At 43.0% G+C, this 23,491-nt stretch overlaps 1 protein-coding gene across 1 annotated transcript; it reads right to left on the bottom strand.

The window, feature by feature from the left end:
- Positions 1 to 4,857: 4,857 nt before the first annotated feature.
- On the bottom strand, positions 4,858 to 7,145 carry LOC135489433 (G-protein coupled receptor GRL101-like). The gene is made up of 5 exons (XM_064774791.1): positions 6,680 to 7,145; positions 6,186 to 6,506; positions 5,610 to 5,739; positions 5,159 to 5,226; positions 4,858 to 4,961 (listed from the first exon to the last, which is right to left on the bottom strand). The coding sequence occupies exons 1-5, from the start codon at positions 7,143 to 7,145 to the stop codon at positions 4,858 to 4,860; spliced, it is 1,089 nt and encodes a 362-aa protein (XP_064630861.1).
- Between the last annotated feature and the right edge of the window lie 16,346 nt (positions 7,146 to 23,491).

The raw sequence follows: 23,491 nt of genomic DNA, 5'->3' as shown, positions 1-23,491 counted from the left end.
ACTGCTGACCATGACAGGATGACAGGCGTGCATTGGACTGGTACAGGTTGGAACTGAACATTGAATATGCTCGTGGTGACGATTTCTGATGAGAAGTTGGTCGTGACTGATGCAGTATTCTTGGACTTGTCCACAGCATCGTTCAATCATTGCTCTCTGAGCTGGCTTGATTCTGTACTTACCCAAATACTGAGAATGAGACCAAATGTGCCTGTTGACTGTGCTTTAAGAGAGACTAGCGCCATGCCTAGTCTCTCTTAAAGCACAGTCAACAGACACCAACCCCCTCAGACTCAGAAACCACAAACGCCCTATCCTTCCTGCTACCTTAATACTTCTGGATACGTTTTGACGGTGCTGAAAGTCACTAGTATAAGTGTCTTTTACAATGTATAGCGCCCACTCCCAAGAGTCCTGCTCACGGACGCTTTCACAGAACAGCAGCGTCTTCAGTCCTGGCTTGAAACTGGTCATAGAACCTCTCGCACTAAAGAGTCGATCGCGAGCGAATAACTCATTCTGCTCGTCTGTAGTGCACTGTGCCTTTTGAGAGTTTCCGTACTAGTAATTGTATCAACGCTTCCTTTTTATATGACCGATTGGAATGGGATCGCTGAACCTGTGACCGGATTAAATTAATCACTTTTCTTACCGGAATAGATTTGTTCTGAAATACAAGATCCATTAATCGAAGTACAATTTGGAGAGGGAACCATTTTACCGCATTATATATTTTAGCAGAGATGTGTATTGCTCATGAAGAAATCACGAGTTTGTCAAGCTGCCAGAGTGGAATTGCAATTGACCCAATAGTTTTTATTACCTCATTGTGTTTCCTGCTGATTGATATATTTCCAACTGTCGCTGTTGTCCCAAACTGCAAGGATGTGTATCTTCAGGGACAGGAATCGACTGCTCTCCCCCGCAGCTACGGCGGTTGGGCTGTCGTTCATTTGGCCGCTCCGTACACGTTCAAAGAAGAAGGATATGTTATCGGATGGCAACTGAACAACAAGATCAACAGCAAAACGTACTATGTGGATATATTCAGACCCGTCCCTGGCGTTTCCAGGACGTTCGACCTGGTCCACTCAACAGAGGTTACAGACTCTACGATCGGAAATAAGACATTGTTTTCGATACCCTTCAAGGTTACTGTATGCTTGTTTCTGAATACTTAGTAGTCTGCCTGTCTCATCGACGCCATGACTTGTTTTCAACTGCAGCAGGAATCCCTGTCACTCATGAATTCTATATCAAGCCATTGCTTGATCGGTCAGGAGTCAAGAACGATTGTCTATTGAAACTAATTACAATGTACTTTGATTTACGATATGACATATTTGAGATGTTTATCCATAAAAGTGGATTATTCCTTTACACCTAACAAAGAAGTAACAAATATTATCCAAGAAAACATCCGCTGGGCATGCTGGGAAAGACACCAACACGGTGTACATCATGCATTGGTACTTCATTAATCAAAAATATAATAAGCCCCTTATATCGTAGTGCTGGGGGCGGGTAACTCTCTCGCATGGCTTAACGCCCAATAATATAAAGAAATTCTTTGCCTGCTTCTTTTGTGTCCGCTTGCTACGACCAATCACGGTTTCGTGTAATTGGTCTCTCTCGCCATAATTTTTCCTTTGATTTTAATACACCCTCTGCAAGCGACCCGCACTCATACTAAAACAATAGTAAAAGGCTTGTCGTTGGTTACTAACAAGAAGAGTATAGAGTTGAAAAAAACAATATAGAAGATGCAGGGCTAGAGACAAAATCCAATCGCATGACATTGTGAGCAAATCAGCAATATCAATGTCAACTTTTAATGGCGATCCAGTCGCCATGTGCGCCGTGTGTGTGTTGACTTACCTCTTTTTCAGCCCTGCCTACTCGTGTTTGTACTACGTGAAGCTGTTATGTCTTTACAGGTCCAAGCTGGTGATCTCACTGGTTATCACAGTGATAAAGCTACGCATTACGGGTTGGCAACTCAGTTTGGCCTCTCCAGGAACGATTGGCGGGCGATTGGAATACAGAAGTACAGTAGCTATTTTCTCTCAACAAAAAGGATATACATTGGAGGTCAGGTTGATGGCAGGAAGGTAGCCCTGAGGGCAATTGTAGTTAAAGACGTTCGAGGGAAAGGCATGAAAGGTTAGGACCTAAACCGCCAACGGCAACGCTGTCGCCTATAATATTGAGCAACGTGGCCCAAGCCAATGCATGTGGTTATACAATAGACCTGTTTAGTGCAGGAGAATTGGGCTAAAAACTACGAAAACGTGGATATGGTTGAAGGTGTATAGTCCTTCAGTTTCGGGAAAGATGTATTGGTTCAAATGTGCAACGCGACATACCAGATACAGCCGAGTTTACAGTACTAATATGTAGTGTATACTGGTAAATCTATACGCACAGCTTAGTCGTTTGTAAACTGCACGTCTTATCTTACTTTCAGTTCGCGGTTGCCAACAATACTTCTTGAAACTTTTCAACCCAACTACCACCACGACCCGACTCATGCAATCGGAGACGTGCAGCAGAAAGATGGTGTGTTTGCAAGCCTGTATCAACCATTCCACGTTCAACGGATTTAGTTATGATACCTCCACAAGGCTCTGTCACTTATACTTGGCCATAAAGACCCTGACCACACAACCTGCTCTTGCAGAACCAATTTACGCGTCTAGACAATGAAGTAAACATACTCCGCGCAGTACATGTAATAGTAGCGTGACAAGGCGGTTCTACTATATTGTGTCGTGTCTGTTTGGAGAATGTGAAATAATAATTGTAAACCGTCAAGGAATTTTCACGCCTCTTCGTTTTTGTGATACGCGAAGATTTCAGGAAAATATAATTTTCACGAGTTTTGTTTCTTTGGTGGATTACGAAACCTCTGGATCTTTATTTTCAGTACATATATTAATAATACTGAGGAAGATGTGCCCTATGAATATCATCTCATATATCGTGTGTAAGCCGGGTTCTCCTGTTAGAAAGAAATATGTGTTACGCATAGATATTGTATTGGAAATTATCAAGTTACAGCATGCTTAAAGCAAGAAAAAGGTTAGCATCATAACGCCAATTCTTATTCGGTTTGTTGTCCTTTGCATAGTGACGCTCGGTTTGTTGTCCTTTCAATAGTGATGCTCGGTTCGTTTTCCTTTCCATAGTGACGATCGGTTTGTTGTCCTTTTAATAATGACGCTCGGTTTGTTTTCCTTTCCATAGTGACGATCGGTTTGTTGTCTTTTCCATAGTAACGCATCGGTGTGTGGTCGTTTTCATCGTGACGCTTCGTATAAAGTTCAAACGCCACACCGTTTATGTTGAACAAGCAAATCAATTGTCGTACATCTTAAAAGCCATATAATTCTGTCCTATCTACACGAACACACGAACATGTAAAAGTGAAGTTCGAGCCAATACAATTAAGAGAGCCTATAGAATCTAGTGGTGCAACATCGAGTCAAATCGATAACCTAACATGAAATTACTCGTCCCAGGCAAGTCTCAAACAGCTTTTAAAACGACGCAGTCAATTGGTATATCCTATCACAGTGAACAAAAACTGATCCCAAACACCGTCAATGCTGATTTTTGTTCATGGTGTGGTGACGTAAGAGTCGCTTGCATAGGTTGCCGAAATCCTGGATATTATCTTTTAAATCTCGCGGAATCAGGGCTTGTTTCACACCTGAACATAGGAATGCCGATTTGACGTTGCAAGTCATCGTTACTTTCTGAAATAGGATAATATGGTCTAGTTTGATTATTGTACAGCTAAAGTTGGCCACTTGCTTTAAAATGCATTGTTACTATGCAACCTTAGTTCAACAGTAATTTTCCAGTCACACCGCTAGTCGCCCGCGCCGGCCAGATCGGTGGAAGATCCATTCTTCAGTATCCAACATTTCGACTTGGGGAAACGAACTGATCGCGGCGTATCACAATTCAAGGAAACATTCGATTTTAAGATGCCAGCACTCTTGTGCCACTGCATCATGAAATGCGTCACTTAAAGGAAGGCAGAAACTAGCAGGTAAATTTGAAGTCTAAAAAGACATGTTTGATTCAGCGGTTGGTATAAAGTTTCGATAGTGAGACTGAAAAGGCCATACCGACAACTTCGTGTACCGTAACTAATCCTGACCTACCTTACGTTTGCCGGTAGTTACCCTTTAAGAAGTCAAGTGATGGCCAGTCCAGTGGGTCACAGCAAGACTGTCAAAAGAGACAGCAAGAGCACATTGTGTCAGAAACTGTTGCTCACAAGGACAATATCTTTCGTAAAATGAATCCTCATAGAGTAGCCGAAATCAACTTGTCTTACCTCATTTCCGGTGCTGACAATTATCCCAACGTCATTTACAGTCACACTGCTCGCAATCAGGCCTCTTTCATGCAACGATGCCATGGCTTTGGCCACATCCTTGAGTACGCTGCGCATGTCCCGCAGCGGCAGTGAGGGCGTTTCGGTCTTCATTGCGTGGGCGAGGTTCAGCATATTGGACTCCTCCACCACGTAAGGCAGGAGATGACTGCCCTCTGGGTAACAGTTGACTACCTTAGGGGAACCGTCCTCATCATCTTTGTCAACTGAAAGTCAAGAAACAAGAAAAGCTCCAAATGACATTGTTACCACGATATCAGTCGGTTAGTCCACAAAATAGTTTCGAACTGTTTTGGATCTTTGGAAAACATGAGGGTAGAATTTTGCCCTGGCCCAAGGAATCGTGACCAAAATAATGTACGGAATAACAACCCAATAGCGTTATTGGTTTGGACACGTGTCTTGAACTGAACTAGCAAAACCTCCCGAGATACTGATGGAATGACAACCTAAGGTTGTTGAAGGGAAACGACAGAGAGGACGCAGGATGCCGTACGCGCTGCGCGGATATCGTATCCCGCGATGCAAAGAGCGCTGGAGTGCATGAGTGGTGCTGCAATACAGACGACTCAGGATCGTAATCCTACAGTTGACATAGAAATATCAACTCGTAGGAAGTGAGTGAGATCAGCTGCATCGCTGGGCTAGATTCACTCTTACCCTGCATCATTTGGGGGACAGCGAAGAGGAGGATCAGCCGCAAGTCAATATCTGATATGAGTACTTATTTTTAAAAGCCTTTTTACTTACGGGTAGACACATTCGTCCTAGTGCTTCCAGAGTAATCCAACTGTGGTTCTTTCTTTCCACATATCAGTCTAAAAGAAAAACGTTATATCAGCCGATGGTCATTTCAATTGGAAATACTTGGTAGGGCTGGTCGAAGATTAAGAGCCGTATATACGAGTCTCAATCTTTTGAGGAGCAAATATGAAATGACGAGTATGTTTATTGTAGTTGTCTACTGTGGATGAAGAAGCCCTTAACGTCTTATACAATGGCACCGATAGTCGCTTTTTGGTTCTAACAGAGGTTATAGCAACCAACAGGAATAGCCAGGAAACAGTAACCTTAAACATCACAAGCACGGTTTTAAATGCTTGATTTATTCTGTAAATCATAATGAAATCCTTCCATAGCTCATGTAGAGCACCCATAGTTCAAGGTAAGCGTCATCCAAAGGAAATATCAAGTCACTTACTTGATGAGATCGAGAGACGACAGTGTGTAGAGTATTGGGTTCATAGCGCTGTTGATCGGCAGCACAAATACTGCAATCCAGGCGTAGACATCACCAGGGATCGTGACTTTCCCGGAGATCGCAGCCAAACCTGAAAGCGAAACGCAAAACTGAATTATCATGATTCCTTCCTCAACTTGGCATTACGAACTGAACAGCCACATGTAATTTTTACGATACTCTAAACTAAAATCCAGTTTACACTCACAAGCTTGAGTCGATTTCGTATCATACCATGTTGTCGCAAATGTTATACGACCGAAAGGGCCCTAGGGTAGCCCCTGTTTGAGGTCAGCACCTACATGCATGGATTCCAGAAAGGGTTTGTACAGTGGTATCCAAGTCGTGGCGATGGTGTCCAATTAATCGTGAAATATGCTCCAATGATTTGGTGTACTCCTCAAACGGTACTGTTTGTTCGACATGAGCACTATCATTAACATATTTGTTGTTTGAGTCGGGAGTGTCAAACACCAGTGGACGTGTAGTTGTTCTGCTTGAAACCTGTTTAACACGAATGTGCCAATATTTACTCACCTAGAATTATGATGGGCATCCAGCAAGCAAAGTCAGTCAGGATGATCAGCGCCATCTTGCGGGCAACGACTAATTCCTTGTTTTCTCCCTTCTTCCGACTGGTCTTGTGTTTCATCATATCGACAGAGCGTTTGATGATGACGTACATCCAAGTGTATAGTACAGCGATGATCATGAACGCATCGAGGTTGAGTCCTAAAAAGATGGCGACCGAGTACTCCCAGCCTGGGGCGGGTTCTGATGTCAGGTGGAGCGAGAGGCAGACGCCAGATCTTGAATAGTACGAATGTCGCAAGTAGTCAACACAGAACGGTGCACCGGCTAATATGACCCCAAAGATCCATATTGATGCCACCAATATCTTCGCCTTCTTGAAGTTTATCTTTTGCTTACTGAACGGGAACACCACAACCAGGAAACGATCCACTGACATGATAGTCAAAGTGAAGACGGACACCTCGCTTGATAAGACGGAGAGGAATCCGGCAACTTACATCCGATGCCCTTCCTCCAGGTCCAGTCAACCTCGATGTAGTACCCCCTGAATGTGGTGTCCGCTGCCGCGATGATGTACAAGTACACGCCCATGAGGAGGTCGGACACGGCGAGGCTTGTGATGATCGTGGTGTTCGCCGTCGTTGGTTCCTTTGTCAATATCCTCAGGAGGAGTACGAGGATATTCCCGCCCACAGCAATGGTCCCAAGTATCCACAGAAAGATCCACAAAGCGCCTATGCGGATGAGATCAGTGCAGGAAGAACACGGGTCCATCTTTGGAAAACAATTCTCTTCGGGGACCTGTGGGGCCATACAACCAAATCTAAAATGATTCGACCGGAGTTCCTTTAGCTCTGGCAGATCCTTGAAGTCTTCTTTACCAGTGAAGTCCCCCAGGGTGTTACCAGTGAGGTGAAGGTGTTGTACCTTGCTTGTATACCTGAATGTGCCCAGTGGTATCATGTTTAGGTGGTTGTTTGATATAAAAGAAATTACACGTCATTTTTTGCACAGAGAATAGAAATAACCCTTTACTGAATTGTTCCGTATCCCTTCCAAATAATGACCAAAACGAATTCAGATATTTCCTCAGCAGTGGTGTTGATATGACCAGGTCCTCTGTAGCAACATGGTTCAATGCTGCTCTTTTTGAAGCAGGCAAAGAATCCAGTTAGAACAAATGATTAGGGTTTGACCGCAATCCGCCATAAAAAAGCAGTCGTCGGAAATTTGGTAATTATGGCCTGGTACCAAAATGATGTCCGTTTCAGCATAACAACCATGATTGGTCAGTGCGATGGTTCCGGGTCACATGATATTTATTACGGCAGCAGCCACAGGCCAGCGTGGCACAAAGCTGCAACCTCTACATCCGGGGTCTACTTGATTAGCATTCAGGAGCGCGCACTGACCCCTGGGTAAACGAGGTTGAGTGACAACGGCCTTTCTCTTGTGCGACATTTTTATTATAATTATGTTTAATGAAACATTCCTGTGGGTTGTATCTTCATAACCATAATGTTACATAGGTTCTTCATTATCATACACCAACATACTGCATTCTGGCTACTGTGCTGGTGGGTTACTGACCAACTCAGTTGCATTTATTGAGGGGTTGATTTGTGAACATATACCTTTTCATATCTCTATAACTACATTGTACATGTATTAATGTCGTTTCACATTTCAGTGGTATGGGTGTAGTGTATTTTTTCGTTGCTCATCGATCAAGAGGACTACAAAGAATATTAGAGTGTCTTGTTCTCAGTTGTGGCGAGAAACAACTCGGTCTGAATCTGGAGCCTCCTGATCACCTGAAGTGAAATAGAAATTTAGAATTCAATAGATAGTTTTACCGATAATTGATTAACTGAATGGTCTTTTTAGAAGCAATTATCGTTCTTTCCAAACGACATCCATATATATATTTATCACTATCATCTATTGATCAACTCGCGTTGCAGCCAGCAAATGGACCTAGGATAAGGGATTGGTAACAGCAGTATCCGACTGGTCAGTATCACACCAACAGTTCGCATTTTTACGATGATCCTCGTCATGAAATCATCCTTTCGACTATACCAACAACGTTCAATAGAACAATCCGTTTTCACCAGATCTTCCGAAGTAACTAGCTCGACAATTCTCAGGAACGTCTTTATTCTCCAGATCTGCGGTATAATTTTCAACTAATATCAGTTGGGCTACTTGGGACAACGAGGCTAGGGAACGGACGTAGTCCCTGTAATACCATTCCAGGTCGCCGTATTGAAAAATCAATCCTCGTCGTCACCACGTGACGATTATGACGAGGTCGCGCGAGTGGCAGAGTGAATTGGCCAAAGTAGTTCTCCTCAAAATTATCTCACATTTTGATATTTGTGTGATCTTTTCTCAATATATAGTTTTCAAATAGTTGATAAAGAATGTTTGCCCACCAGGCGCAGACCAAAATGGGCAGCTGCGAAAACTGTGAAGAAGCTGAAGTTTTCTCAAACGGGATCCTGTAGCAGAAAGGAGTACAGGGATACATACAGCATAATCCTGGTGTCATTCTTGCGAATGTATCCGCAGTGACGCCTTCTGAACGACGTCATTAGTTTGTGTAGTTTACACGACAAGTGCTACCGGAAAGTAAGTATACGGAAAAACGCAAGAACTATATTCCATGCGGGAAGCAGTACGTATGATATTAAACAATTTAACTTGCATTTGCAGCTAAATTGATACTCTTCCATCTTCTATCTCTATGATATCATGATTTGAGAAATATTGTAGATCACGTTGATGTGTTTTTTTGGAGAAATTAGAGGTTTTGCATTGCCAGGTATCTCTTCAGCTGTTTACAGATTGCACACGGATGAAATCGTAGGTGAAGCTCAATTTTATGTCCTACTTATGTGTCACTTACCCGTAGGCGCCATACGTATTTTCCATGCGGATACTTGACGCAAGAGCCCAAAGCGCAGCGTAGCGGCAAAAAATCGAAGCGAGCGAAACATTTATAACGGGTCACCGTCACTTATTATTGGACTTATAGCGCATTTACGGGGTTGCAACTATTTTGCTTTATAGTGTCACCAGGAAAGAAAGGCATGCGACCTAACGCCGATCTATTTGTATAAAGTGATAATTGGAAGGTTTATAGTAGGAAATATCAATAAAATAATCATTCCATGTCGTCTTTTGAGGGCATTTTTGATTGTAAAAAATATATGTGTACGTCACCGGAGTCTCTGCAATGATAATTTCATCACAGCAGTCTCGCGCAAGTAGAAGTTCTTTACCTATTAGTTCTTCACTTATTAGTCTGGCGCAAAGCAAGACGTTTTCCATTACGATTTCACTACGATGTTTGACCAGAAGGAGCAGTGCGCGAGATATGCTAATGAGCAGACTTCCCTCGCTTGAGTTTCGGAAGAATGTTCCATATCGCGCTAAGCTGACTACTGCTGACCATGACAGGATGACAGGCGTGCATTGGACTGGTACAGGTTGGAACTGAACATTGAATATGCTCGTGGTGACGATTTCTGATGAGAAGTTGGTCGTGACTGATGCAGTATTCTTGGACTTGTCCACAGCATCGTTCAATCATTGCTCTCTGAGCTGGCTTGATTCTGTACTTACCCAAATACTGAGAGTGAGACCAAATGCCTGTTGACTGTGCTTGAAGAGAGACTAGCGACATGCCTAGTCTCTCTTAAAGCACAGTCAACAGACACCAACCCCCTCAGACTCAGAAACCACAAACGCCCTATCCTTCCTGCTACCTTAATACTTCTGGATACGTTTTGACGGTGCTGAAAGTCACTAGTATTAGTGTCTTGTACAATGTATAGCGCCCACTCCCAAGAGTCCTGCTCACGGGCGCTTTCACAGAAGAGCAGCGTCTTCAGTCCTGGCTTGAAACTGGTCATAGAACCTCTCGCACTAAAGAGTCGATCGCGAGCGAGTTACTCATTCTGCTTGTCTTTAGTGCACTGTGCCTTTTGAGAGTTTCCGTACTAGTAATTGTATCAACGCTTCCTTTTTATATGACCGATTGGAATGGGATCGCTGAACCTGTGACCGGATTAAATTAATCACTTTTCTTACCGGAACAGATTTGTTCTGAAATACAAGATCCATTAATCGAAGTACAATTTGGAGAGGGAACCATTTTGCCGCATTATATATTTTAGCAGAGATGTGTATTGCTAATGAAGAAATCACGAGTTTGTCAAGCTGCCAGAGTGGAATTGCAATTGACCCAATAGTTTTTATTACCTCATTGTGTTTCCTGCTTTTCGATATTTTTCCAACTGTCGCTGTCATCCCAAACTGCAAGGATGTGTATCTTCAGGGACAGGAACCGACTGCTCTCCCCGGCAGCTACAGCGGTTGGGTTATCGTCCATTTGGCCGCTCCGCACATGTTCAAAGCAGAAGGATATGTTATCGGATGGCAACTGTACAACAAAATCAACAGCGAAACGTACTATGTGGATATATTCAGACCCGTCCCTGACGTTTCCAGGACGTTCGACCTGGTCCACTCAACAGAGGTCACAAACTCTACGATCGGAAATAAGACATTGTTTTCGATACCCTTCAAGGTTACTGTCTGCTTGTTTCTGAATACTTAGTAGTCTGCGTGTCGCATCGACGCCATGACTTGTTTTCCACTGCAGCAGGAATCCTTGTCACTCACGAATTCTATAACAAGTAGTGCTTGATCGGTCATTAGTCAAGTACTATTGTCTATTGAAACTAATTACAATGTACTTTGATTTACGATATGACATATTTGAGATGTTTATCCATTAAAGTGGATTATTCCTTTACACCTAACAAAGAAGTAACAAATATTAGCCAAGAAAACATCTGCTGGGCATGCTGGGAAAGACACCAACACGGTGTACATCATGTATGGGTACTTCATTAATCAAAAAGATAATAAGGCCCTTATATCGTAGTGCTCGCATGGCTTAACGTCCAATAAAATAAAGAAATTCTTTGCCTGCTTCTTTTGTGTCCGCTTGCTACGACCAATCACGGTTTCGTGTAATTGGTCTCTCTCGCCATAATTTTTCCTTTGATTTTAATACACCCTCTGCAAGTGACCGGCACTCATACTAAAACAATAGTAAAAGGCTTGTCGTTGGTTACTAACAAGTAGAGTATAGAGTTGAAAAAACAATATAGAAGATGCAGGGCTAGAGACAAAATCCAATCGCATGACATTGTGAGCAAATCAGCAATATCGATGTCAACTTTTAATGGCGATCCAGTCGCCCTGTGCGCCGTATGTGTGTTAACTTACCTCTTTTTCAGCCCTGCCTACTCGTGTTGTACTACGTGAAGCTGTTATGTCTTTACAGGTCCAAGCTGGTGATCTCACTGGTTATCACAGTGATAAAGGTACGCGTTACGGGTTGGCAACTCAATTTCGCCTCTCCGGGAACGATTGGCGGGTGATTGAAGTAATGAGGTACAGTAGATATTTTCTTTCAACAAAAAGGATATACATTGGAGGTCAGGTTAAAGGCAGGAAGGTAGCCCTGAGGGCGATTGTAGTTAAAGACGTTCGAGGGAAAGACATGAAAGGTTAGGACCTAAACCGCCAACGGCAATGCTGTCGCCTATAATATTGAGCAACGTGGCCCATGCCAATGCATGTGGTTATACAATAGACATGTTTAGTGCAGGAGAATTGGGCTAAAAACTACGAAAACGGAGATGTGGTTGAAGGTGTATAGTCCTTCAGTTTCGGGAAAGATGTGTTGGTTCAAATGTGCAACGCGACATACCAGATACAGCCAAGTTTGCAGTACTAATATGGAGTGTATACTGGTAAATCTATACGCACAGCTTAGTCGTTTGTAAACTGCACGTCTTATCTTACTTTCAGTTCGCGGTTGTCAACAATACTTCTTGAAACTTTTCAACCCAACTACCACCGCAACCCGACTCATGCAATCGGAGACGTGCAGCAGAAAGATGGTGTGTTTGCAAGCCTGTATCTACCATTCCACGTTCAACGGATTTAGTTATGATACCTCCACAAGGCTCTGTCACTTATACTTGGCCATAAAGACCCTGACCACACAACCTGCCCTTGCAGAACCAATTTACGCGTCTAGACAATGAAGTAAACATACTCCGCGCAGTACATGTAATAGTAGCGTGACAAGGCGGTTCTACTATATTATGTTGTGTCTGTTTGGAGAATGTGAAATAATAATTGTAAACCGTCAAGGAATTTTCACGCCTCTTCGTTTTTGTGATACGCGAAGATTTCAGGAAAATATAATTTTCACGAGTTTTGTTTCTTTGGTTGATTACGAAACCTCTGGATCTTTATTTTCAGTACATACATTAATAAAACTGAGGAAGATGTATGTGCCCTATGAATATCATCTCATATATCGTGTGTAAGCCGGGTTCTCCTCGGTTTGTTGTCCTTTCAATAGTGATGCTCAGTTCGTTTTCCTTTCCATAGTGACGATCGGTTTGTTGTCCTTTAAATAGTGACGCTCAGTGTGTTTTCCTTTCCATAGTGACGATCGGTTTGTTGTCCTTTCAATAGTGACGCTCAGTGTGTTTTCCTTTCCATAGTGACGATCGGTTTGTTGTCCTTTCAATAGTGGCGCTCGGTTTGTTGTCCTTTCCATAGTGACGCTCGGTTTGTTGTCCTTTCCACAGTAACGCATCGGTGTGTGGTCGTTTTCATCGTGACGCTTCGTATAAAGTTGAAACGCCACACCGTTTATGTTGAACAAGCAAATCAATTGTCGAACATCTTAAAAGCCATATAATTCTGTCCTATCTACACGAACACACGAACATGTAAAAGTGAAATTAAGATATCGAGCCAATACAATTAAGAGAGCCTATAGAATATAGTGGTGCAACATCGAGTCAAGTCGATAACCTAACATGAAATTACTCGTCGAAAGCAAGTCTCTAACAGCTTTTAAAACGACGCACTCAATTGGTATATCCTATCACAGTGAACAAAAACTGATCCCATATAACTTCTTTAATGCTGATTTTTGTTCATGGTGTGGAGACGTAAGAGTCGCTTGCATAGGTTGCCGAAATCCTGGATATTATCTTTCAAATCTCTCGGAATCAGGGCTTGTTTCACGCCTGAACATAGGAATGCCGATTTGACGTTGCAAGTCATCGTTACTTTCTGAAATAGGATAATATGGTCTAGTCTGATTATTGTACAGCTAAAGTTGGCCACTTGCTTTAAAATGCATTGTTGCTATGCAACCTTAGTGCAACAGTAATTTTCCAGTCACACCGCTAGCCGCCCGCACCGGCCAGGTCGCTGGAAGATCCATTCTTCAGTATCCAACATTTCGACTTGGGGAAACGAACTGATCGCGGCGTATCGCAATTCAAGGAAACACTCGATTTTAAGATGCCAGCACTCTTGTGCCACTGCATCATGAAATGCGTCACTTAAAGGAAGGCAGAAACTAGGAGGTAAATTGAAAGTCTAAAAAGACATTTTTGATTCAGCGGTAGGTATAAAGTTTCGATAGTGAGACTGAAAAGGCCATACCGACAACTTCGTGTACCGTAACTAATCCTGACCTACCTTGCGTTTGCCGGTAGTTACCCTTTAAGAAGTCAAGTGATGGCCAGTCCAGTGGGTCACAGCAGGGCTGTCAAAAGAGACAGCAAGAGCACATTGTGTCAGAAACTGTTGCTCACAAGGACAATATCTTTCGTAAAATGAATCCTCATAGAGTAGCCGAAATCAACTTGTCTTACCTCATTTCCGGTGCTGACAATTATCCCAACGTTATTTACAGTCACACTGCTCGCAATCAGGCCTCTTTCATGCAGCGATGCCATGGCTTTGGCCACATCCTTTAGCACGCTGCGCATGTCCCGCAGCGGCAGTGAGGGCGTTTCAGTCTTCATTGAGTGGGCGAGGTTCAGCATATTGGACTCCTCCACCACGTAAGGCAGGAGATGACTGCCCTCTGGGTAACAGTTGACTACCTTAGGGGAACCGTCCTCATTATCTTCGTCAACTGAAAGTCAAGAAACAAGAAAAGCTCCAAATGACATTGTTACCACGATATTAGTCGGTTAGTCCACAAAATAGTTTCAAACTGTCTTGGATCTTTGGAAAACATGAGGGTAGAATTTTGCCCTGGCCCAAGGAATCGTGACCAAAATAATATACGGAATAACAACCCAATAGCGTAATTGGTTTGGACACGTGTCTTGAACTGAACTAGCAAAACTTCCCAAGATACTGATGGAATGACAACCTAAGGTTGTTGACGGGAAACGACAGAGAGGACGCGGGATGCCGTACGCGCTGCGCGGATATCGTATCCTGCGATGCAAAGAGCGCTGAAGTGCATGAGTGGTGCTGCAATACAGACGACTCAGGATCGTAATCCTACAGTTGACATAGAAATATCAACTCGTAGGAAGTGAATGAGATCAGCTGCATCGCTGGGCTAGATTCACTCTTACCCTGCATCATTTGGGGGACAGCGAAGAGGAGGATCAGCCGCAAGTCAATATCTGATATAAGTACTTATTTTTAAAAGCCTTTTTACTTACGGGTAGACACATTCGTCCTAGTGCTTCCAGCGTAATCCAGCTGTGGTTCTTTCTTTCCACATATCAGTCTAAATGAAAAACGTTAGTAGTATGTTTATTGTAGTTGTCTACTGTGGATGAGGAAACCCTTAACGTCTTATACAACGGCACTGATAGTAGCTTTTTGGTTTTAACAGAGGTTATAGCAACCCACAGGAATAGCCAGGAAAAAGTAACCTTAAACATCACAAGCACGGTTTTAAATGCTTGATTTATTCTGTAAATCATAATGAAATCCGTCCATAGCTCATCTAGAGCACCCAATATTCAAGGTAAGAGTCATCCAAAGGAAATATCAAGTCACTTACTTGATGAGATCGAGAGACGACAATGTGTAGAGTATTGCGTTCATAGCGCTGTTGATCGGCAGCACAAATACTGTCGATTTCGTATCATACCATGTTGTCGCAAATGTTATACGACCGAAAGGGCCCCAGGGTAGCCCCTGTTTGAGGTCAGCACCTACATGCATGGATTCCAGAAAGGGTTTGTACAGAGGCATCCAAGTCGTGGCGATGGTGTCCAATTAATCGTGAAATATGCTCAAATGATTTGGTTTACTCCTCAAACGGTACTGTTTGTTCGACATGAGCACTATCATTAACATATTTGGTGTTTGAGTCGGGAGTGTCAAACACCAGTGGACGTGTAGTTGTTCTGCTTGAAACCTGTTCGACACGAATGTGCCAATATTTACTCACCTAGAATTATGATGTCATCCAGCAAGCAAAGTCACTTAGGATGATCAGCGCCATCTTGCGGGCAACGACTAGTTCCTTGTTTTCTCCCTTCTTCCGACTGGTCTTGTGTTTCATCATATCGACAGAGCGTTTGATGATGACGTACATCCAAGTGTATAGTACAGCGATGATCATGAATTCAACGAGGTTGAGTCCTAAAAAGATGGCGACCGAGTACTTCCATCCTGGGGCGGGTTCTGATGTCAGGTGGAGCGAGAGACAGACGCCAGATCTTGAATAGTACGAATGTCGCAAGTAGTCAACACAGAACGTTGCACCGGCTAATATGACCCCAAAGATCCATATTGATGCAACCAATATCTTCGCCTTCTTGAAATTGATCTTTTGCTTACTGAACGGGAACACCACAACCAGGAAACGATCCACTGACATGATAGTCAAAGTGAAGACGGACAACTCGCTTGATAAGACGGAGAGGAATCCGACAATCTTACATCCGATGCCCTCCCTCCAGGTCCAGTCAACCTCGATGTAGTACCCCCTGAATGTGGTGTCCGCTGCCGCGATGATGTACAAGTACACGCCCATGAGGAGGTCGGACACGGCGAGGCTTGCGCCGTCGTTGGTTCCTTTGTCAATATCCTCAGGAGGAGTACGAGGATATTCCCGCCCGCAGCAATGGTCCCAGGTATCCACAGAAAGATCCGCAAGGCGCCTATGCGGATGAGATCAGTGCAGGAAGAAAACGGGTCCATCTTTGGAAAACAGTTCTCTTCGGGGACCTGTGGGGTCATACAACAAAATCTAAAAATGATTCGACCGGAGTTCCTTTAGCTCTGGCAGATCCTTGAAGTCTTCTTTACCAGTGAAGTCCCCCAGGGTGTTACCAGTGAGGTTAAGGTGTTGTACCTTGCTTGTACTTGGGCCTATTCTTTTCCTTATCTATATCCTACCACTTGGCGACCTGATTATCAGTTTCTCTACCCTACGTCATGGCTTCGCTGACGACACTCAAGTCTATGTTGCATTGCCAATAGGCAAGCACAGCAGAAAATTGTTCAGCTAGAGGATTGCCTGCTCAAGATTCAGGACCGGTTAGCCAAGAACATGCTCAAGGGGAACCCAACGAAAACTGAACTCAAGTTGTTTGGCTCTCAGCAAGCTTTGAACCGTCTCAATATAGAGTCCCTCTCAGCAGCGGGGATTGACGTCCAAGTGACAACAGGACCAGTGAGAAACCTGGGAGTTCTTTTCGATCAAACAATGTCAATGGAAAATCAAGTGAATAGTGTTGTAAAATCTGCAACGTACCATCTTCGGAACATTGGCCGGATACGCAATTGTCTTACCGAAAGTGCAGCTAAACTCCTGATCCAATCCCTTGTGTTAACAAGACTGGATTATTGCAACAGCCTCCTTGCCGGCATTACCAAGAACCTAATGCACAAACTCCAACTTACACAAAATCATGCAGCCTGGAAAATAACTCGAACTCGTCGTGACCAGCACATTACACCCGTGCTCAGGAGGCTACACTGGCTTCCCATTCCTCAAAGAATTGACTTCAAGGTGTCACTCCTTTTGTTTAAGTGCAAAGCTGACCTTGCCCCATGCTATCTATCAGATATTGTGCCACTGTATGAACCCAGCCGATCCCTGAGGTCCCAGAACCTAGGTTTGCTCCAAGTACCCAGGTACCGCCTTGCATCATATGGTGGCAGAAGTTTTGTGGTGGATGCTACGCAACTCTGGAACAGACTAGACATGAATGTGCGAAATGCTCCAACTGTGAGCACATTCAAAAAGGTGCTGAAGTCGAGATTATGGTGACTTTGTTTTCAAAGCGCAGCCGAGCAATCATACGTTATTGGATAATTGCGCTATATAAGTCTTATTTGAATTGAATTGAATTGTATACCTGAATGTGCCCATGGTTTCATGTTTAGGTGGTTGTTTGATATAAAAGAAATTACACGTCATTTTTGCACGGAGAATAGAAATAACCCTTTACTGAATTGTTCCGTATCCCTTCCAAATAATGACCAAAACGAATTCAGATATTTCCTCAGCAGTGGTGTTGATATGACCAGGGCCTCTGTACCAACATGGTTCAATGCTGCTTTATTTGAAGCAGGCAAAGAATTCAGTTAGAACAAATGATTAGAGTTTGACCACAATCCGCCATAAAAAAGCAGTCGTCGGAAATTTGGTAATTATGGCCTGGTACCAAAATGATGTCCATTTCAGCATAACAACCATGATTGGTCAGTGCAATGGTTCCGGGTCACATGATATTTATTACGTCAGCAGCCACAGGCCAACGAGGCACCCAAGCTGCAACCTCTACATCCGGGGTCTACTTGATTAGCATTCAGGAGCGCGCAATGACCCCTGGGTAAACGAGGTTGAGTGACAACGGCCTTTATCTTGTGCGACATTTTTATTATAATTATGTTTAATGAAACATTCCTGTGGGTTGTATCTTCATAACCATAATGTTACATAGGCTCTTCATTATCATATACCGCCATACTGCATTCTGGCTACTGTGCTGGTGGATACTGACCAACTCAGTTGCATTCATTGAGGGGTTGATTTGTGAAAATATACCTTTTCATATCTCTATAACTACATTGTACATGTATTAATGTCGTTTTCACATTTCAGTGGTATGGGTGTAGTGTATTTTTTCTTTTCTCATCGATCAAGAGGACTACAAAGAATATTAGAGTGTCTTTGTCCCAGTTGTGGCGAGAAACAACTCGGTCTGAATCTGGAGCCTCCTGATCACCTGAAGTGAAATAGAAATTTAGAATTCAATAGATAGTTTTACCGATAATTGATTAACTGTATGGTCTTTTTAGAAGCAATTATCGTTCTTTCCAAACGACATCCATTTATATATTGATAACTATCATCTATTGATCAACTCGCGTTGCAGGCAGCAAATGAACCTAGGATAAGGGATTGATAACATCAGTATCCGACTAGTCAGTATCACACCATTATTACGCATTATTCGCATTATTACGATGATCCTCGCCGTGAAGTCATCCTTTCGACTATACCAACAACGTTCAATAGAACAAATCTCTTTGTAGGTCAGATCTTCCGAAGTAACTAGCTCGACAATTCTCGGGAACGTCTTTATTCTCCAGATCTGCGGTATAATTTTCAACTAATATCAGTTGGGCTACTTGGGACAACGAGGCTAGGGAACGGACGTAGTCCCTCGAATACCATTCCAGGTCGCCTTATTGAAAAATCAATCCTCGTCGTCACCACGTGACGATTATGACGAGGTCGCGCGAGTGGCAGAGTGAATCGGCCAAAGTAGTTCTCCTCAAAATTATCTCACTTTTTGATATTTGTGTGATCTTTTCTCAATATATAGTTTTCAAATAGTTGATAAAGAATGTTTGCCCACCAGGCGCAGACCAAAATGGGCAGCTGCGAAAACTGTGAAGAAGCTGAAGTTTTCTTAAACGGGATCCTGTAACAGAAAGGAGTACAGGGATACATACAGCATAATCCTAGTGTCATTCTTGCGAATGTATCCGCAGTGACGCCTTCTGAACGACGTCATTAGTTTGTGTAGTTTACACGACAAGTGCTACCGGAAAGTAAGTATACGGAAAAACACAAGAACTGTATTCCATGCGGGAAGCAGTACGTATGATATTGAACAATTTAACTTGCATTTGCAGCTAAATTGAGACTCTTCCATCTTCTATCTCTATGATATCATGATTTGAGAAATATTGTAGATCACGTTGATGTGTTTTTTTTGGAGAAATTAGAGGTTTTGCATTGCCAGGTATCTCTTCAGCTGTTTACAAATTGCACACGGATGAAATCGATGCTGAAGCTCAATTTTATGTTCTACTTACGTGTTACTTACCCGTAGGCGCCATACGTATTTTCCATGCGGATACTTGACGCAAGGGCCCAAAGCGCAGCGCAGTGGCAAAAATCGAAGCTAGCGAAACATTTATAACGGGTCACCGTCACTTATTATTGGACTTATAGCGCATTTACGGGGTTGCAACTATTTTGCTTTATAGTGTCACCAGGAAAGAAAAGCATGCGACCTAACGCCGATCTATTTGTATAAAGTGATAATTGGAAGGTATATAGTAGGAAATATCAATAAAATAATCATTCCATGTCCATAGAAGTTCTTTATCTATTAGTTCTTCACTTATTAGTCTGGCGCAAAGCCAGGCGTTTTTCATTACGATTTCACTACGATGTTTGACCAGAAGGAGCAGTGCGCGAGATATGCTAATGAGCAGACTTCCCTCGCTTGAGTTTCGGAAGAATGTTCCATATCGCGCTAAGCTGACCACTGCTGACCATGACAGGATGACAGGCGTGCATTGGACTGGTACAGGTTGGAACTGAACATTGAATATGCTCGTGGTGACGATTTCTGATGAGAAGTTGGTCGTGACTGATGCAGTATTCTTGGACTTGTCCACAGCATCGTTCAATCATTGCTCTCTGAGCTGGCTTGATTCTGTACTTACCCAAATACTGAGAGTGAGATCAAATGCCTGTTGACTGTGCTTTAAGAGAGACTGACGCCATGCCTAGTCTCTCTTAAAGCACAGTCAACAGACACCAACCCCCTCAGACTCAGAAACCACAAACGCCCTATCCTTCCTGCTACCTTAATACTTCTGGATACGTTTTGACGGTGCTGAAAGTCACTAGTATTAGTGTCTTGTACAATGTATAGCGCCCAATCCCAAGAGTCCTGCTCACGGGCGCTTTCACAGAAGAGCAGCGTCTTCAGTCCTGGCTTGAAACTGGTCATAGAACCTCTCGCACTAAAGAGTCGATCGCGAGCGAGTTACTCATTCTGCTCGTCTGTAGTGCACTGTGCCTTTTGAGAGGTTCCGTACCAGTAATTGTATCAACGCTTCCTTTTTATATGACCGATTGGAACGGGATCGCTGAACCTGTGACCGGATTAAATTAATCACTTTTCTTACCGGAATAGATTTGTTCTGAAATACAAGATCCATTAATCGAAGTACAATTTGGAGAGGGAACCATTTTACCGCATTATATATTTTAGCAGAGATGTGTATTGCTAATGAAAAAATCACGAGTTTGTCAAGCTGCCAGAGTGGAATTGCAATTGACCCAATAGTTTTTATTACCTCTTTGTGTTTCCTGCTTATCGATATATTTCCAACTGTCGCTGTCATCCCAAACTGCAAGGAGGTGTATCTTCAGGGACAGGAACCGATTGCTCTCCCCGGCAGCTACGGCGGTTGGGTTATCGTCCATTTGGCCGCTCCGTACACGTTCAAAGAAGAAGGATATGTTATCGGATGGCAACTGTACAACAAGATCAACAGCAAAACGTACTATGTGGATATATTCAGACCCGTCCCTGGCGTTTCCAGGACGTTCGACCTGGTCCACTCAACAGAGGTTACACTCTACGATCGGAAATAAGACATTGTTTTTGATACCCTTCAAGGTTACTGTCTGCTTGTTTCTGAATACTTAGTAGTCTGCCTGTCGCATCGACGCCATGACTTGTTTTCCACTGCAGCAGGAATCCCTGTCACTCACGAATTCTATATCAAACTATTGCTTGATCAGTCAGGAGTCAAGATCGATTGTCTATTGAAACTAATTACAATGTACTTTGATTTACGATATGACATATTTGAGATGTTTATCCATAAAAGAGGATTATTCCTTTACACCTATAACAAAGAAGTAACAAATATTATCCAAGAAAACATCTGCTGGGCATGCTGGGAAAGACACCAACACGGTGTACATCATGTATTGGTACTTCATTAATCAAAAAGATAATAAGCCCCTTATATCGTAGTGCTTAACGCCCAATAAAATAAAGAAATTCTCTGCCTGCTTCTTTTGTGTCCGCTTGCTACGACCAATCACGGTTTCGTGTAATTGGTCTCTCTCGCCATAATTTTTCCTTTGATTTTAAAACACCCTCTGCAAGCGACCCGCACTCATACTAAAACAATAGTAAAAGGCTTGTCGTTGGTTACTAACAAGAAGAGTATAGAGTTGAAAAAACAATATAGAAGATGCAGGGCTAGAGACAAAATCCAATCGCATGACATTGTGAGCAAATCAGCAATATCAATGTCAACTTTTAATGGCGATCCAGTCGCCCTGTGCGCCGTGTGTGTGTTAACTTACCTCTTTTTCAGCCCTGCCTACTCGTGTTTGTACTACGTGAAGCTGTTATGTCTTTACAGGTCCAAGCTGGTGATCTCACTGGTTATCACAGTGATAAAAGTACGCATTACGGTTTGGTAACTCAGTTTGGCCTCTCCAGGAACGATTGGCGGGTGATTGGAATACAGAAGTACAGTAGCTATTTTCTCTCAACAAAAAGGATATACATTGGAGGTCAGGTTGGTGCTAGGAAGGTAGCCCTGAGGGCGATTGTAGTTAAAGACGTTCGAGGGAAAGGCATGAAAGGTTAGGACCTAAACCGCCAACGGCAACGCTGTCGCCTATAATATTGAGCAACGTGGCCCATGCCAATGCATGTGGTTATACAATAGACCTGTTTAGTGCAGGAGAATCGGGCTAAAAACTACGAAAACGTAGGTGTATTGTCCTTCAGTTTCGGGAAAGATGTGTTGGTTCAAATGTACAACGCGACATACCAGATACAGCCGAGTTTGCAGTACTAATATGTAGTGTATACTGGTAAATCGATACGCACAGATTTAATAGTCGTTTGTAAACTGCACGTCTTATCTTACTTTCAGTTCGCGGTTGCCAACAATACTTCTTGAAACTTTTCAACCCAACTACCACCGCGACTCGACTCATGCAATCGGAGACATGCAGCAGGAAGATGGTGTGTTTGCAGGCCTGTATCAACCATTCCACGTTCAACGCATTTAGTTATGATACCTCCACAAGGCTCTGTCACTTATACTTGGCCATAAAGACCCTGACCAAACAACCTGCTCTTGCAGAACCAATTTACGCGTCTAGACAATGAAGTAAACATACTCCGCGCAGTACATGTAATAGTAGCGTGACAAGGCGGTTCTACTATATTGTGTTTTGTCTGTTTGGAGAGTGTGAAATAATAATTGTAAACCGTCAAGGAATTTTCACGCCTCTTCGTTTTTGTGATACGCGAAGATTTATTTTCAGTACATACATTAATAAAACTGAGGAAGATGTGCCCTATGAATATCACCTCATATATCGTGTGTAAGCCGGGTTCTCATGTTAGAAAGGAAAACGTGTTACGCATAGATATTATATTGAAATTATCCATTTACAGCATGCTTATAGCAAGAACGTGTCGGTAATGTAAGCATCATAACGCCCATTAGATTCGTATACGGTTTGTTGTCCTTTGCATAGAGACGCTCGGTTTGTTGTCCTTTCAATAGTGATGCTCGGTTTGTTTTCCTTTCCATAGTGACGCTCGGTTTGTTGTCGTTTCAATAGTGACGCTCGGTTTGTTGTCCTTTCAATAGTGATGCTCGGTTTGTTTTCCTTTCCATAGTGACGATCGGTTTGTTGTCCTTTCCATAGTGACGCTCGGTTTGTTGTCCTTTCCATAGTAACGCATCGATGTGTGGTCGTTTTCATCGTGACACTTCGTATCAAGTTCAACGGCACACCGTTTATGTTGAACAAGCAAATCAATTATCGAACATCTTAAAAGCCATATTATTCTGTCCTATCTACACGAACACACGAACATGTAAAAGTGAAAATAAGATATCCAGAAGTATTAAGGTAGCAGGAAGGGTTGGGCGTTTGTGGTTTCTGAGTCTGAGGGGGTTGGTGTCTGTTGACTGTGCTTTAAGAGAGACTAGGCATGGCGCCAGTCTCTCTTAAAGCACAGTCAACAGGCATTTGGTCTCAGTATTTGGGTTTTGATTGCCATGACTGTACCCCTGTAAAAGTCAGAGGAGGAGAAGTTTGGAATGATGAAAGCATTGAAGAAGAAGAAATG

The sequence above is a fragment of the Lineus longissimus genome, chromosome 6 (genome assembly GCF_910592395.1).
Source record: "Lineus longissimus chromosome 6, tnLinLong1.2, whole genome shotgun sequence".
In the NCBI taxonomy this organism is placed as follows: Eukaryota; Metazoa; Nemertea; class Pilidiophora; order Heteronemertea; family Lineidae; genus Lineus; species Lineus longissimus.
The sequence above is the reverse complement of the archived record's forward strand: the minus strand, read 5'-3'. Positions and strand labels throughout refer to the sequence as shown.